At 32.0% G+C, this 18811-nt stretch overlaps 1 protein-coding gene across 12 annotated transcripts in view; it reads right to left on the bottom strand.

Annotated features, from left to right (window-relative positions):
• Positions 1-5756, bottom strand: part of LOC139523725 (trafficking protein particle complex subunit 8-like) — a 64782-nt gene extending 59026 nt beyond the window's left edge. For 7 of the 12 annotated variants that reach the window (XM_071317960.1, XM_071317966.1, XM_071317961.1 and 4 more), the window contains exons 1-3: positions 5484-5750; positions 1156-1356; positions 357-446 (exon numbers count right to left, since the gene is read on the bottom strand). In XM_071317960.1, coding sequence (XP_071174061.1) covers positions 357-446; positions 1156-1356; positions 5484-5640 — 448 coding nt within the window. In that variant the 5' untranslated portion in view covers positions 5641-5750. Of the gene's footprint in view, positions 1-238; positions 447-1155; positions 1357-5483 lie in introns of all 12 variants that reach the window. The other 5 variants (XM_071317967.1, XM_071317970.1, XM_071317968.1 and 2 more) reach the window with 2 other exon arrangements.
• Positions 5757-18811: the final 13055 nt, after the last annotated feature.

The following is an 18811-nucleotide window of genomic DNA, read 5'->3' as shown; positions in this document are numbered from 1 at the left end:
TTAGTTATCTTAAAGGATACATCCTAAACAATGATTGAGAAAGTCATGGTCACTTGGTTAAACTTGTGACCTTTAGATGTTACTTTAGTTATCTTAAAGGATACATCCTAAACAATGATTGAGAAAGTCATGGTCACTTGGTTAAACTTGTGACCTTTAGATGTTACTTTAGTTATCTTAAAGGATACATCCTAAACAATGATTGAGAAAGTCATGGTCACTTGGTTAAACTTGTGACCTTTAGATGTTACTTTAGTTATCTTAAAGGATACATCCTAAACAATGATTGAGAAAGTCATGGTCACTTGGTTAAACTTGTGACCTTTAGATGTTACTTTAGTTATCTTAAAGGATACATCCTAAACAATGATTGAGAAAGTCATGGTCACTTGGTGGTAACATCTGCAGAAACTTTTCTCTGTATGCCTCAAACCATGGGGTTGTAGCTGTAACACATAAAAATATATGCCTTAGTTTGTAATATCTTTTGTTCCTGTTAAGAATGATAAAACATATTATATGATGAATTAAAATGATTACCCTTGGCATGCTATATCAAAAGCAGTAGTATTGCATATATGAGTATAACTTTGATAATCTACAATTCTCTTAGATTGAAAATACCAATGTTAATATTCTTTTTCTGTAAGCAAAAACTATTATTTGCGAATTGTTATAATTTCACTTACGGTACTTCATCATAGTTCATACACATTTCTTAATACATTGAAACAGGGATGTTGAAATCTTTCAACCATTTGCCAAGTGACGTGAAGTGCAGTTAATTATTAATCATAATAAAACAAAACAGAAACTAGATCTATGATTTTGCATTAAACAGAAATGAACCCAAAATGAGCTCAATATCTGATATCTCTAGATGTTCTGGTAACAATGATTGAATAACAAACAATGGCTATGACAACACTTTATGCTAATGAGTGGCCATCTCAAGTATGATAACTATGTACATTCAAGACTACTGTTTAACTGGACTAAACAAAACAAAATTGTGGTTTTACAATATTAAGACCCACAAAACAAATGTGTGTAATATGGACATGAAACCAGTTAAACATGCTCCCCTGCTAGGTTAATTAAAAAAAGACTGAATATTGTTGGAATACACAAGACTACACACTTTAGAAAACATACATGTTAATTGTAGATCATAGTTGCCAACAGATACCACATTCCCTCTGTTTCCCTCTACCAGCTGTGGTTGTGCTCCAGCTACAATATCATTGAGGATTTTCTTTGCTACCGACTGCTGCGGCAAAGTTGCTGACATGTCCCTCATGGTGATTTTCAAATGTCTAATCGTGTGAGGAACATTGTTTGGATCCCGTATGTGAACTACAAATACAAAAGTTATTTTCTAAAACTATGCATATATACATATTTTGAATAAAATAAGTCTTGTTAATTTATAAATGTAAAATCTTCACCTGACAAGAAAAGGTTTTCAGTTTGAACTCCCTGTAACCCCAAATCTCAAGTAAACTAAACCAATATGTTGTTCTTAGTTTTGGTATGGTTTGGTTTAATACAGCATAGGTTATTAATCCTTTCAAAGTGCTTCATATTTGAATTTGTTTCGAAATTCATATCCAATATGCAATCAGTTCTATTAGGACAGAAACAAATTGATATATTCCATTAGTGTCAATTCAATTAAATGTACTTAGATGTCGTAAAAAAAAATCCTTCACTGTTGTTTCAACATTTATTAATTATTCATTTAAATTAATCGTACAATTGACATTTAGTAATTGTAATTTAATCAATAACATTGCAAGAAATCCGACCCATCTCTGTTTGCATGCATTTTTTAAAATCTAGTAACTAAAAGTGCAGCTTTATTTCATCTTAAATTAATTTGTTAAGTGTGCATCACAGCATTTTCTGTCTGTGGTCTGTGGATATAACCAAAAATTTCTACAGACTTGAATATAAATTAGGAAAAAGGCTAAGGATATGTTTTTTTGTGATATGCTAGGATCTTTTTCACTAAAATACAGTACAGACAGAGACAAATCGAATTAAATTCACAATCAAAACAATAATTGTTGCATTCTGAAGTTGTAACGTGGATTTTCTTAAACAGTTTATATTACATGTACCTTACTTTCCTTCGTATTTAGAGTGAATTTTATGACCTTCAATGAGCCCTATTTTTACTACAATATTGTCATGTTCAATAAACAGCAAACTATGGGTCAAACCTCATTCAATCATAGGCGCAGAAATGTTTTATTTGAAAGGGAGATAATCTCATAACAGTGAATTATCAAAAGGTATGATTTTCCGTCTCTGTCTGTATTGTGAGTGGTGACACTAGCACAATGTGCATCTTTTTATTACTTACCATTTATTGCTAATAACAAAAAACATAAAACCATGTATTCTTGTACATGTACAAGTGCTCTACCATCAGGGATGGGGTAATTAAAAATGTAATGGTAATTAAGTGTAATGCATTACAATTTTCCATGTAATTGAATGTAATGTGTAATTGAGCATTTTTTTAATTACATGTAATGGTAATTTAATTAATTACATCGAAAAAAGCATGTAATGCTCAATTACTTTTGAATTACATTTCAATTACATGTACCTTTTATGGTGTTACAGTTAAGGATTTGTGTTTAATAATATAAATTGTAAAATTATATATATTTTTCAAATATTAATATCAATGCTTTTTTAAAATATGAAGTCTGTAACTTATTCTGAAGTTTTTATATCATTTATTTGACCTACAGATTTTTTTTAATAGTCTTATAATTTAAAAAATGTTTTTAAGAAAGATCTTTAACTAAATAGATTGATATAGACTACCATGCTACTAGTAGAGTAAGGTTTATTTTATTACACCTGAATAAAACAACTCTTCAGTTTTGTTCAAAATTTTAATTATAACAGATTTTGTTTTGCTTTAAATAAATGATGCAAATGACACAGAATTGTATTATGAATTATTATTCCTATAATGGTATTTTATGGAAATTTGCAGTGTGAAAAGTTACCTACAGTCTAAAGTGCTTACAACCTGCAATATGTCCTTCTCAATATTAATCTTGTAAATAGAACTTCATTGTCATACAAATACTTCAAATCTTATCATTTTGAAATTTATTAGTCTACATTGAGGTAAACAATAATTATAGTAAAAGTAAGGAATGCCTTAAAACACCAATTTTGTATACAAACACTAGTTATACATTTTTGAATATACATTTCTCTCATTGTTATTTCATTTGCATGAGGACAGTCGATTTGAAAATGTGTGTGATTACGATGATTGCCGTTATAGTTATTACTGATTTCTAATCACCTAACAGTGACCTCAAAGGAATTTACAAAAGAATGACTGGACAATGCATTGATGAGTGTATCCTAAAACACCTATGTATAGATGGACTGGTTTATTATGAGCGAACTGGATAAACTCGGCCCAGTCAAGTGAAATAAATTGAGTAATATATTTGGGTCATTCCACTAATTTTTTTCCCTTTTGTTTCAAAAATTCACTATATTGAATAAAAGTTAGTAGATATTTGAAGTGTACATAAGTCCTAATGATTGAATAAACATGAAGCATTCGTTATCAGTAGAAATAAATTTAATGATATTTTGACAATTAACAATTTGAAGGTTTTAAATGTAATCAAAATTTCCAGTTAAGATTCTACTATCAAAGTATTCAAGCCCAATAATGTCAGGAAGAATTGCCATAGAATGCACAAGTATTTCACAAGGAGAGTGTTGCAATCTTTCACTCAGTTTAATTGAGGTCTGGAGCTGGCATGTCAGGAACTGCTAGTAGCCCTTTGTTTATATATACATCATTATCATTTTTTTATAGTTTCTTTTGTTACCTATTCTAACATCAGACTGAGACTTCATGGGCTAGAGGTAAAGGGGAAGGGTTGAGGTCTCACAAAACATGTATTACCCCACCACATTTTTTAACCATTCCCAAGTCAGGAGCCTCCGGCCTTTGTTAGTCTTGTATGTTTTTTTAATGTTTTTTAAATTTTTGCCCATTTATATAGTTTGGAGTTAAATGTCACTTCTATTTTTACTGAACTTGTACTCAATTTTAAGGGGCCAGATGAAGACCATCTCCGGGTGCAGGATTTTCATGCTGCATTGCAGACCCATTGGTGGCCTTCGGCTGTTGTCTGCTCTTTGGTCAGGTTGTGGTCTCTTTGATATATTCCCTATTTCCATTTTCAATTTTACTTAATTCCTTCATTATTAGCATTATGCTACATATAATTCAAAACCCATTATAATCAAAAATTAGAACAGGGCATATTCTGTTTCATAGACAATAAATTTCCAGCCAATTCCCTTCTTCTTCTACCACTAAGTTAGTCCAAATAATTATGACGTCTTGAAAGGCTATTATAATAATTTTTTTCTTTGACGCCTTAGTGCGACGTCATAACGCCAAACTCATATTTTCCGTTGGACTTTAAGAGGGAACTTACTGCTTTATTAAAACGTTTAGCTGATTTCTCCTCAAGATGCTTCATTTTAGGAGTATAAAACATATTTTTGAACCAAACTCGGTACATTTTGACGGACCTGAATTTCCAGATAATGTTTAACAAAGGTTCCAGAAATTCGGGTCTGAGTTTGGTGTAAAAATTATTTTATAATCTCATAAAAAGAAATCAGAAAAACGTTTTAAAAAATGCAGTCGACATGTTCCCGCCTCAGATGGAACTGTTACTTATATTATTATTTTTGAAGGGATTAATTTGAAATATTTTGCACTAACAGTAACAAACACATAAAAGGTAAGAATCTTTATGTATGCAATTTTTTTTAGCTTTCAATGAAAATTTGCTGGCTCAATTGGGTCTCAAAGTTGAGAGCAAAATATGCTTTCAAAGTCCAACCGAAAATGGCGGCTTCAGCATTGAGGTCGAAGTTAGGCGTCAAAGAAAAAAATTATAATAGCCTTTCAAGACGTCATAATTATTTGGACTACCACTAAGTAACCATCATCATTAGGTTCAATTTACTGTCAATACAGTACATTTATTCAAGTAGCTGCAACTTGACAAAGTATTGGGTTAAGTATCCAACAGATAAACTGTATACCCTTCCAACTACTTCTCATCTTTGGATTTAATAATTATAAGGGCAGTCAGTTTGACAAGTGATGTATGTGTGTCACTTTCAGTTTTGAAAATTGATTTAAAATATAACGGGTAAGAAAGATACATAAAGCGTGCAGTGTGATAATTCCTTTTGCAGCTGCAGTTGTCATTGACCAACTTTTAACAGAAAAGTAATGTCATGCTGTTTTGATATTGCAAAATAATAAACATAGGGACTAAGTATGACATAAGGTCCGCCCCCTTTTACTGATTATGCTCAAGAACTTATCTAAATGAAACGGAATCATTCTTCAGAGTTAAGACAAAGCATATATAAGTGTGGTTAATATACTAAAGAAGATTCACCTTCTGACGTTAACCGGCAAAAAGGTTGAACAAGTTCCACAAATGTCAAATTATTTTTCTGACATAGGACTTCCGCATCACGGCTGCATAACACAGCAACATGTGGATTAAACGTGTTCTGCACAAACTCTTGTGCATTCTGTTTGCACTGTGCCATTATTTCTATATATTTAAGAAGTTACAAGGCTGTTATTGATCGATGAGTCGTCGTTTTTTGCTCATGACGATCTGGATTTCATCTGCCATATTTACGATCATGCGCATTATAATCTTGAAAAGGGGAGGTAAATACATTACCTATTACCGAGCTTGCAATGCAATCAATTCATAAAATTCGTCTGTATTGCTTTGATCATTGAAATTTATTAAAATACAGACACTTTGTTCAAGCAAAGTCTGACTATTCTTCTACACTTTCTGCTGTTTAAAAGCCTTTTGACTCCTTTGATCTTGTCGCAATGAAACACATCTTCAATAGTTTTAAGCCTGGTATTTTTAATATGCTGATGTTTATAATATTCAGAACAGAGTTCAGAAGTGAGTGTTGTCAGATCCTTGTATTCAAAGCATGATCATGGGATCTTTTTTTAATATATCAGATTGTGATCACTGTAATATTTGTCTGAATTGATAATTGTAATATTTGTCTGCATTGATCATTGTAATATTTGTCTGCATTGATCATTGTAATATTTGTCTGCATTGATCATTGTAATATATGTCTGCATTGATCACTGTAATATTTGTCTGCATTGATCACTTTAATATTTGTCTGCATTGATCATTGTAATATTTGCATTGATCATTGTAATATGTACTGTGTCTGCATTGATCATTGTAATATTTGTCTGCATTGATCATTGTAATATTTGTCTGCATTGATCATTGTAATATTTGTCTGCATTGATCATTGTAATATTTGTCTGCATTGATCATTGTAATATTTGTCTGCATTGATCATTGTAATATTTGTCTGCATTGATCATTGTAATATTTGTCTGCATTGATCATTGTAATATTTGTCTGCATTGGTCATTGTAATATTTGTCTGCATTGGTCATTGTAATATCTGTCTGCATTGATCATTGTAATATCTGTCTGCATTGGTCATTGTAATATTTGTCTGCATTGATCATTGTAATATTTGTCTGCATTGGTCATTGTAATATTTGTCTGCATTGATCATTGTAATATTTGTCTGCATTGATCATTGTAATATTTGTCTGCATTGATCATTGTAATATTTGTCTGCATTGGTCATTGTAATATCTGTCTGCATTGATCATTGTAATATTTGTCTGCATTGGTCATTGTAATATCTGTCTGCATTGATCATTGTAATATTTGTCTGCATTGATCATTGTAATATATGTCTGCATTGATCACTGTAATATTTGTCTGCATTGATCACTTTAATATTTGTCTGCATTGATCACTGTAATATTTGTCTGCATTGATCATTGTAATATTTGCATTGATCATTGTAATATTTGCATTGATCATTTTAATATGTACTGTGTCTGCATTGATCATTGTAATATTTGTCTGCATTGATCATTGTAATATTTGTCTGCATTGATCATTGTAATATATGTCTGCATTGATCACTGTAATATTTGTCTGCATTGATCGCTTTAATATTTGTCTGCATTGATCACTGTAATATTTGTCTGCATTGATCATTGTAATATTTGCATTGATCATTGTAATATGTACTGTGTCTGCATTGATCATTGTAATATTTGTCTGCATTGATCATTGTAATATTTGTCTGCATTGGTCATTGTAATATTTGTCTGCATTGATCATTGTAATATTTGTCTGCATTGATCATTTGTAATATTTGTCTGCATTGATCATTGTAATATTTGTCTGCATTGATCATTGTAATATTTGTCTGCATTGATCATTTGTAATATTTGTCTGCATTGGTCATTGTAATATTTGTCTGCATTGATCACTCTACCTTGATCATTGTAATAGTTGTGTGCATTGGTCATTGTAAATTACCGGTAGACTTGAATCTTGATAATTTTATTAAAAAAAACCTATTTTTTATGATCATGCTGGATGACTGTTTAATGTAAATTGAAAATAAAATGTCCTTTATCCTATTATTCTTATTAAAATGCTTAACTTCATCCCAGTTTGCACTTTGTATGCCTTAATTGATCCATGAAAGTTCTATGAAATGATGATAACATAAAAGTTTAATTTAGAAGATATGTATATCACAATTTAGATTTCCAAAATTCTGACAGATCCCCCACTTTCCTCAATAAGAGCAAGGACTTATATTAGATAGTTATATGTCATTGTTAGTTATACATCCTTGGTCAGAGTTATTGTTTATATGTCAGTTTTGGTTTCTGTTGCTATGTGAGTTACAATGGAATCATTGGAAGAAACATCATCTTCCTGATAAATATAAACTGGTATAGAACTAAGAAGAGGTTTGGGTCAAATTGATATTAAAGTAAAATGTACTTAATACACCCTCTAGTTTGCAAATGTTGAATAAATGTATTATTTATTAAATGTTGTAGTTTTGTTTAAAAATGTAAACCAATTCCTTGTCTTGTACAGCTAAAAATTACTAGTAAATGAAATTTAACCAAAATGGTGAAATTATACAAACGTTCTTAAATTAGCCTATTTTTACTAAAATTATAAAACTCTGCTGTAGAATGTCCCATTTATGAAATCAGAGACAAATTGTGTCATCAAAGCTTGAGTTTTTCTCATTGTTGAAAGCTGTATTGATGCATATAATTGCTCAGTTACTTCATCTGGGATTCGATAAATAGTTTTCCCGTGGATGATCATACCACATCTCTATGTTTTTATATTGACAAATATTTCAATTTTCTTAACTTGATTGTTTGATTGTTGATGTTTTAACGCCATTCTTTAGGGCCTCTGTGGGGCTATTTGGTTGCGGCCAGTTTTTATTAGTAGATTAAGCCGGAGTGCCTTGAGAAAACCACTGACCTTCAATAGTAAAACTGATAATCCTTGTCAATTAAGATTGGAGTCAAAATTACTTGCACAAGAAGGTTCTAAGTCACAACCTCAACGTTGACTGGTTGAGTGATTACAGAAGTAGAACTTGACATAGTTCAAGTTGAACTATTAATAATGATTGTACAGTATTTTTATTTTATTTTTTTAAACTTACATGGCCATATAAATATACCTTGTCCTTCTCAAGTAGTTTAAACAAAAATGACTTAACGATTTTAGCAGAAGATTCATATATACTAACTCTGTACAATGACTATAGTCATATGAACCAACAACTGATTAATATTCATGAAACAAACATTCTTATGTAAAAAAAAATAATTTAAATCTCGCATTATAATTGAGCAATTTTCCGTATCCAGAATCCATCAAAAAAGCTTCATAAAAAACAGTTGTAAGTATGGAAACATTGTGGTCTCTCTCACTATAAAGAGAGAGATTGCTTACTTCTAGAAATAGACATCCTAACTTCTGGACAAATTTTCTGTCACTGTCAGGAACTAACTGCTTGTTGATGAATTGATTGCTTTTTTGGTGTTGTAACACATCTTACAGCATTATACAATATCTCATAGCTGCCAGTTTGTAAATGAAATTTATCATCATATGTGGTATTAATTGAGCAACTGCCTCAGCAATAGCATGATTTACATTATTAAATTAGATTTTTACTTTTTAGGTTTAAAATTTAATTTAGATTTTTACTTTTTTCAATTACATTGTTTTCTAAAACTATGGTTGCATCTCAATTAAGCAAATTTGACCCAAAACCAGCGAGATGCATGCCACTGTCTACATTTCTGTGACATTTAATTTTATTGTAAAAAACTCCAAGTAATTGACATAAACCAGTAATCTTTGGTGACTTGCTTAACTTCATCACATTCTGTTAAATAAAGTGATCCTTTATCCTTTTCCAATGACTGGAGTCAAAAAGAACAACTCACATTTTATCAGGAAATCAAATTTTATTTATTTTTTAAATAAATATAAGAGATCATAATAAAACTATGACTACTGCTTATTAAAAACAAATGGTTGACATGCTTAATAAAATGGTTCAAATATGACAAACATTATTGCACTTTAATTAAAACTAAATGCCTAATGTGATATTTTCGACATCTATGTTATCTGAAAACGTAAACAATTACTGTTTACATTTCAACTCATTTGTTAGGCATGAATTGAACAAAGCTTTTAAAAAGCATATCTTAGATGACAGTTTGACAGTCCTACTTAGTATGAGTTTATGGGTTATATTGCTTATCAGCAATCCACCCATAAAATTTTATACATGTACATGTATCTGAAATGTTTTCTTAACTAGAGGCTCTAAAGAGCCTGTGTCGCTCACCTTGGTCTATGTGCATATTAAACAAAGGACACAAATGGATTCATGACAAAATTGTATTTTGGTGATGGTGATGTGTTTGAAGTTCTTACTTTACTGAACATTCTTGCTTCTTACAATTATATCTATAATGAACTTTGCCCATTAGTAACAGAGAAAAAAAAATTGACTATAAAGGGCAATAACTCCTTAAGGGGTCAATTGACCATTTAGGTCATGTGGACTTATTTGTAGATCTTACTTTGATGAACATTATCGCTGTTTACAGTTTACCTCTATCTATAATAATATTCAAGATAATAACCAAAAACAGCAAAATTTCCTCAAAATGACCAATTCAGGGGCAGCAACCCAACAACGGGTTGACTGATTCATCTGAAAATTTCAGGGCAGATAGATCTTGACCTGATAAACATATTTACCCCATGTCAGATTTCCTCTAAATGCTTTGGTTTTTGAGTTATAAGCCAAAAACTGCATGTTCTATTTTTAGCCGTGGCGGCCATCTTGGTTGGTTGACCGGGTCACGCCACACATTTTTCAAACTAGATACCCCAAAGATGATTGTGGCCAACTTTGGATTAATTTGGCCCATTAGTTTCAGAGGAGAAGATTTTTGTAAAAGATTACTTAGATTTATGAACTAGAGGCTCTAAAGAGCCTGTGTCGCTCACCTTGGTCTATGTGAATATTAAAGGAAGCAGATGGATTCATGACAAAATTGTGTTTTGGTGATGGTGATGTGTTTGTACATCTTACTTTACTGAACATTCTTGCTGCTTAAAATTATCTCTATCTATAATGAACTTGGCCCATTAGGTTCAGTGGAAAATGTTAGTAAAAATTTACAAATTTTATGACAAAAAAAAATTGTTAAAAATTGACTATAAAGAACAATAACTCCTAAGGGGGTCAATTGACCATTTCGGTCATGTTGACTTATTTGTAAATCTTACTTTGCTGAACATTATTGTTGTTTACAGTTTATCTCTATCAATAATAATATTCAAGATAATGACCAAAAACAGCAAAATTTCCTTAAAACTAACATTTCAGGGTCAGCAACCCAACAACAGGTTGTCCGATTCATCTAAAAATTTCAGAGCAGATAAATGTTGACCTGATAAACAATTTTACCCCATGTCAGATTTGCTCTAAATGCTTTGGGTTTTGAGTTACAAGCCAAAAACTGCATTTTACCCCATGTTCTATTTTTAGCCATGGCGGCCATCTTGGTTTGATGGCCACGTCACCGGACACATTTTTCAAACTACTAACCCAAAAGATGATTGTGGCCAAGTTTGGATTATTTTGGCCAAGTAGTTTCAGAGGAGAAGATTTTTGCAAAAGATTACTAAGATTTACGAAAAATGGTTAAAAATTGACTATAAAGGGCAATAACTCCTAAAGGGGTCAACTGACCATTTCAGTCATGTTGACTTATTTGTAAATCTTACTTTTGTGAACATTATTGCTGTTTATAGTTTATCTCTATCTATAATAATATTCAAGATAATAACCAAAAAGAGCAAAATTTCCTTAAAATTACTAATTCAGGGCCAGCAACCCAACAACGGGTTGTCCGATTCATCTGAAAATTTCAGGGCAGATAGATCTTGAACTGATAAACAATTTTACCCCATGTCAGATTTGCTCTAAATTCTTTGGGTTTTGAGTTATAAGCCAAAAACTGCATTTTACCCCATGTTCTATTTTTAGCCATGGCGGCCATCTTGGTTTGATGGCCAGTTCACCGGACACATTTTTCAAACTACTAACCCAAAAGATGATTGTGGCCAAGTTTGGATTATTTTGGCCAAGTAGTTTCAGAGGAGAAGATTTTTGTAAAAGATTACTAAGATTTACGAAAAATAGTTAAAAATTGACTATAAAGGGCAATAACTCCTAAAGGGGTCAACTGACCATTTCAGTCATGTTGACTTATTTGTAAATCTTACTTTGCTGAACATTAGGCCACGGTTTTTTAATTTGTTGGTTTACGGATTTTTTCCATGAAAAAGTCGGGTCGGTCGGTCTGAAAAAAAAAAGAAAAAAAAAGATCTTTCAAGACATAAAACTGATATGCAAAATAAATATATATATATTTCACCTTTCTAATAATATGTTTGTCATACTATCTTGTTATCATTCTTAAATTTTAGTTCGATGAAATAGTATTTCTCAGCTGTAATAAACATCGCATGACATTGTCTAATAATTTCCCGTAAAAAAGGGGTGCATGGACAGACGAAATTAAATCATCATTTCACAAACAAGAAAAAGAGATTCATGTCGGTAGCTCTTAATTAAAACTTGGTGAATAGTAATTAGCACAAAAACTGATAAAGATAAAAATGTAAAAACGTCGTACGAAAATAAGTTTCAACACGCGTGTCAAAAACGTAATAGACTCGTCCTCTGGAAAAACGAGAATATCGGGTTAAATAATAGTTGTCATGCATTCCCGTTTTTTTATCCAAATGGAACATATTTTTTTATTATCTATGAAAATTTCAAATGATTTGTTAAAATTCAGAACTTTTACTCGGTGTCTTGAACTTCCACCTGTCCACATTTGGACAAGTCTATTTCTATGAGAACAGGCATCTTACGGACTGGTGACAAATAAAGGAAACGAACTTATTCTGTAACTAGTTTTAAACACAGATTTCGTTCCGCAAACTTATTTGCGCAAACAATATTTCAAGGTCATTAATAATTGATTTGTCTATTTTTAGAAACGTAAACTGAAAGTTTCATTTTTTCACAACAGAAAGTGTCATCACTTCTGTATTAAGTGATTTATGCATTTCCTTTCATAAAAAAAGGACATTTTAATTATTTTTCATGGATAATGCATTTGTTAGGGTCGGCGGGAATAAAAAAGCATGAAAAGTCAATTTTATTTTTATTCTGGAAATCAGCAAAATCGGGTCGGCGGATCCGTAAACCAACAAATTAAAAAATCCTGGCCTAATTATTGCTGTTTACTGTTTATCTCTATCTATAATAATATTCAAGATAATAACCAAAAACAGCAAAATTTCCTCAAAATTACCAATTCAGGGGCAGCAACCCAACAACGGATTATCCGATTCATCTGAAAATTTCAGGGCAGATAGATCTTAACCTGGTGAACAATTTTACCCCTTGTCAGATTTGCTCTAAATGCTTTGGTTTTTGAGTTATAAGCCAAAAAACTGCATTTTACCCCTATGTTCTATTTTTAGCCATGGCGGCCATCTTGGATGGTTGGCCAGGTCACCGGACACATTTTTCAAACTACTAACCCAAAAGATGATTGTGGCCAAGTTTGGATTATTTTGGCCAAGTAGTTTCAGAGGAGAAGATTTTTGTAAAAGATTACTAAGATTTACGAAAAATAGTTAAAAATTGACTATAAAGGGCAATAACTCCTAAAGGGGTCAACTGACCATTTCAGTCATGTTGACTTATTTGTAAATCTTACTTTGCTGAACATTATTGCTATTTACTGTTTATCTCTATCTGTAATAATATTCAAGATAATAACCAAAAACAGCAAAATTTCCTCAAAATTACCAATTCAGGGGCAGCAACCCAACAACGGGTTATCCGATTCATCTGAAAATTTCAGGGCAGATAGATCTTAACCTGATAAACAATTTTACCCCATGTCAGATTTGCTCTAAATGCTTTGGTTTTTGAGTTATAAGCCAAAAACTGCATTTTACCCCTATGTTCTATTTTTAGCCATGGCGGCCATCTTGGATGGTTGGCCGGGTCACCGGACACATTTTTTAAACTAGATACCCCAATGATGATTGTGGCCAAGTTTGGTTTTATTTGGCCCAGTAGTTTCAGAGGAGAAGATTTTTGTAAAAGTTAACGACGACGACGGACGACGGACGACGACGGACGACGACGGACGCCGGACGCCAAGTGATGAGAAAAGCTCACATGGCCTTTTAGGCCAGGTGAGCTAAAAATGGTTAAAAATTGACTATAAAGGGCAATAACTCCTTAAGGGGTCAACTGACCATTTCGGTCATGTTGACCTATTTGTAAATCTAACTTTGCCAAACATTATTGCTGTTTACAGTTTATCTCTATCTATAATAATATTCAAGATAATAACCAAAAACGGCAAAATTTCCTCAAAATTACCAATTCAGGGTCAGCAACCCAACAACAGGTTGACCGATTCATCTGAAAATTTCAGGGCAGATAGATCTTGACCTGATGAACATTTTTACCCACATCAGATTTCCTCTAAATGCTTTGGTTTTTGAGTTATAAGCCAAAAACTACATTTTACCCCTATGTTCTATTTTTAGCCGTGGCGGCCATTTTGGTTGGTTGACCGGGTCACGCCACACATTTTTTAAACTAGATACCCCAAAGATGATTGTGGCCAAGTTTGGATTAATTTGGCCCAGTAGTTTCAGAGGAGAAGATTTTTGTAAAAGATTACTTAGATTTATGAAAAATGGTTAAAAATTGACTATAAAGGGCAATAACTCCTAAAGGGGTCAACTGACCATTTCGGTCATGTTGACTTATTTGTAAATCTAACTTTGCCGAACATTATTGCTGTTTACAGTTTATCTCTATCTATAATAATATTCAAGATAATAACCAACCAGATGCTCCGCAGGGCGTAGCTTTATACGACCGCAGAGGTTGAACCCTGAACAGTTGGGGCAAGTATGGACACAACATTCAAGCTGGATTCAGCTCTAAATTTGGATTGTGATTAAATAGTTGACACAGCATAGGTTTCTGACACAGAATGAATGTGTTCTAATGAACTTAAAATTTTTGTTTTCTCTTAGAGCAATTCACTATGTTGTTGAATATTAATCCTCTCAAAAAAATGTTTGAAGAAATTTTCTTTTTATTTATGAAATTTCAAATGAGAAAAATTGAACCCAATTTTTTTAATCACATTCCCCTTTCCCTTATTCCAAAACTAATCTCAATTAAAATTTCTAATGGAGTTTGCAACAATAACTACTCATTTAAATACATCATAAAATATTAAGATGTAAAAAAACTGCTTGTTATCACTGAATGGTAAAGATTATTTTAATTTATCAGTTGGTAGTAAAAAGTGAATATACATTGTATATTGTATATAACAAAGATTTAAGTTGATTCTGGACAAAGAAAGATAACTCCAATTAAAAAAAAATTTGCTATTTCACAATATTGTGCAATTAGATATTTCTTGCCATTGCGCAATACTGTGCAATTGAAAAGACTTGCTATTGCACAATACTTAATATAATAATTTTGGATCCTGATTTGTACCAACTTGAAAACTGGGCCCATAATAAAAAATCTAAGTATATTTTGGATTCAGCATATCAAAGAACCCCAAGATTTCAATTTTTGTTAAAATCAGACTAAGTTTAATTTTGGACCCTTTGGACTTTAGTGTAGACCAATTTGAAAACAGGACCAAAAATGAAGAATCTACATACACAGTTAGATTTGGTATATCAAAGAACCCCATTTATTCAATTTTTGATGAAATCAAACAAAGTTTAATTTTGGACCCCGATTTGGACCAACTTGAAAACTGGGCCAATAATCAAGAATCTAAGTACATTTTTAGATTCAGCATATCAAAGAACCTAACTGATTCATTTTTTGTCAAAATCAAACTAAGTTCAATTTTGGACCCTTTGGACCTTAATGTAGACCAATTTGAAAAGGGGACCAAAGGTTAAGAATCTACATACACAGTCATGACAGTTAGATTCAGCATATCAAAGAACCCCAATTATTCAATTTTGATGAAATCAAACAAAGTTTAATTTTGGACCCTTTTGGCCCCTTATTCTGTTGGGACCAAAACTCCCAAAATCAATACCAACCTTCCTTTTATGGTCATAAACCTTGTGTTTAAATTTCATAGATTTCTATTTACTTATACTAACGTTATGGTGCGAAAACCAAGAAAAATGCTTATTTGGGTCCCTTTTTGGCCCCTAATTCCTAAACTGTTGGGACCTAAACTCCCAAAATCAATACCAACCTTCCTTTTGTAGTCATTAACATTGTGTTTAAATTTCATTGATTTCTATTTACTTAAACTAAAGTTATTGTGCGAAAACCAAGAATAATGCTTATTTGGGCCCTTTTTTGGCCCCTAATTCCTAAACTGTTGGGACCAAAACTCCCAAAATCAATCCCAACCGTTCTTTTGTGGTCATAAACCTTGTGTCAAAATTTCATAGATTTCTATTAACTTAAACTAAAGTTATAGTGCGAAAACCAAGAAAATGCTTATTTGGGCCCTTTTTGGCCCCTAATTCCTAAAATGTTGGGACCAAAACTCCCAAAATCAATACCAACCTTCCTTTTGTGGTCATAAACCTTGTGTTAAAATTTCATAGATTTCCATTCACTTTTACTAAAGTTAGAGTGCGAAAACTAAAAGTATTCGGACGCAGGACGACGACGACGACGACGACGACGCCGACGCCAACGTGATAGCAATATACGACGAAAAATTTTTCAAATTTTGCGGTCGTATAAAAACAGCAAAATTTCCTCAAAATGACCAATTCAGGGGCAGCAACCCAACAACGGGTTGACCGATTCATCTGAAAATTTCAGGGCAGATAGATCTTGACCTGATAAACATATTTACCCCATGTCAGATTTCCTCTAAATGCTTTGGTTTTTGAGTTATAAGCCAAAAACTGCATTTTACCCCTATGTTCTATTTTTAGCTGTGGCGGCCATCTTGGTTGGTTGACCGGGTCACGCCACACATTTTTTGAACTAGATACCCCAATGATGATTGTGGCCAAGTTTGGTTCAATTTGGTCCAGTAGTTTCAGAGGAGAAGATTTTTGTAAAAGTTAACGACGACGGACGACGGACGACGACGGACGACGCCGGACGCCGGACGCAAAGTGATGGGAAAAGCTCACTTGGCCCTTCGGGCCAGGTGAGCTAAAAATGAAAGTGAGAAAAACAGTTTTCAAACAATTTTCCCGATTTTAGTGAAGCAAAAACACACTTAGTCAATTTTAATATCAACTTTCGCTAATTATTGTCATAATCTAAATAATAAACTGGACACAAAAATGGTTTCAACTATTGTTAAAAACATGAACTTTTCAAAAAGATGATCATAGAATATCCTTTATCATAAAGTATTTTTTCAGATAAATTAAATGCTCATACATATGTACAATACTTCCAGCTAGCATTTTAAGTCTTGTGAACAAACAAAATAAACAAGTTGATTTTAAAACCAGGAAGCTATTTACAGCTAAAATTTACACTTAAAATAAACTTATATATTAGAAATATATATAATTCCCTTGACACTGATTATATAGTCCCTAAACTAGAATTATGAAATGATTATGAAATACACACTCATATCCTCATACAACTTCCAAAGTTGAGTTTCTTTAATATTCTAACTTAATTCTTCCTCGTTTTTTATTTTGATTGCATTTTTCATTAAACCCTTTCTTTCATCAGTCTATCAAATTAAAGAGAATAAAACATTTGTACTCTTTGGTATTGTTGTTTTGCAAGAATTTTAGCTCATATAACACTGTTCATTCAAAAAAATTTCTCAAAAATAATGATTAATTTCATACTCTTAGATATGCTAATACCAGCAATAATTTTGGATTAAAAATGATCATGTATTCAGAATTATGTAGTTTGATCATTATGTTTAATAATTCCTTAAGGAGCAAGACATATATCAAGGGACATAACTCGTCAAAATCACTAGTAGGTTTGAATGAACCATTTTCATAAATTAACACTGAGCTTTTAAACAACCCTAACTACTTTAATTCTGTAACCTGTAAAAGCTTAAAAATCATTGAAGAAACTGCTTATTACAAACCCATTACTGATATTAATAATTATCTCCCTTAGTCCAGGGATAGCACTACATATCATCACATATATCTTTTCACAAAATTGTTATCAAATTACATTGGTCAATGTTTATAAATTATGGATTTCGTGTAAATTATCATTCATATAAAAATTGAACATCACACATTTACTCCTCACACAAAAATCATAACATTCCTCAAATACATCATAAAAAACTTTGCATTAAATATACATATGCATTTAATTAATTAAACATTTGACAAATTGTCAATAAAACATTACAATAAAATAATAATTTTGGCAATTAAACATATCAAAAACAATGACAAAGAGACAAATGATAATTGTATTGCTCTGGATATAAAATGTGGATTATGCTTTTCATCCATGAAAAAGTTTTTCAAATGGCAGTTTTTACTCAATTGCAGCCAATAAGGGAACACTTATCCTTTTAAATCAAAAATTCCTCATTCAAGAACATTTCCTGAATTTGTTTATAAAACCAAAAACATCCAAGTGTTTTCTTAAAATCAAATGAAATAACACTTTATAAATTTCATGTGTTTGAATATTGAAAGTTGATGGGGAGTCTCATTAGGGGGTCCCGATCCCGGATCCCGCTTACTGTTTTGTCAAATTCCCGTATCCCGCTTACACTATGTATGTAAGCAATTCTCATTTTTTTGTCATTTCCCGGGTCCCACAAGACCTCATTTCCCGTTTTCACGACACAATAATTTGACTTTCACGTGTCACGCTTACAAAAAATCGGTAATCCAGCGTCACGCTTAGACCCCAATGAGACCCACTTGATGGTTGTTAATTCTTATAAAAGCTGTGTGAAATAATATCATCAGTTGGGACCAATCTATCAGATTGGAACACAGTTATACAGGTCTCCCTGAAGCTCATTGTCTCACCTGAGAAATCTTTATTTCAGACCAAAACAATTGTTTAGATAGCTCTAAATAGCATTTTTTTTTAAATAAAACTAGACAGCTGTAAGCATACAAGATATCACTTGTATGGTTTTGATGAAACTATAACTGCTGATTGCACTCAAATTTGTGACCATTTATGTATGTTA

Source organism: Mytilus edulis, chromosome 5, assembly GCF_963676685.1.
Source record: "Mytilus edulis chromosome 5, xbMytEdul2.2, whole genome shotgun sequence".
NCBI classification, from domain to species: Eukaryota; Metazoa; Mollusca; class Bivalvia; order Mytilida; family Mytilidae; genus Mytilus; species Mytilus edulis.
The sequence above is the reverse complement of the archived record's forward strand: the minus strand, read 5'-3'. Positions and strand labels throughout refer to the sequence as shown.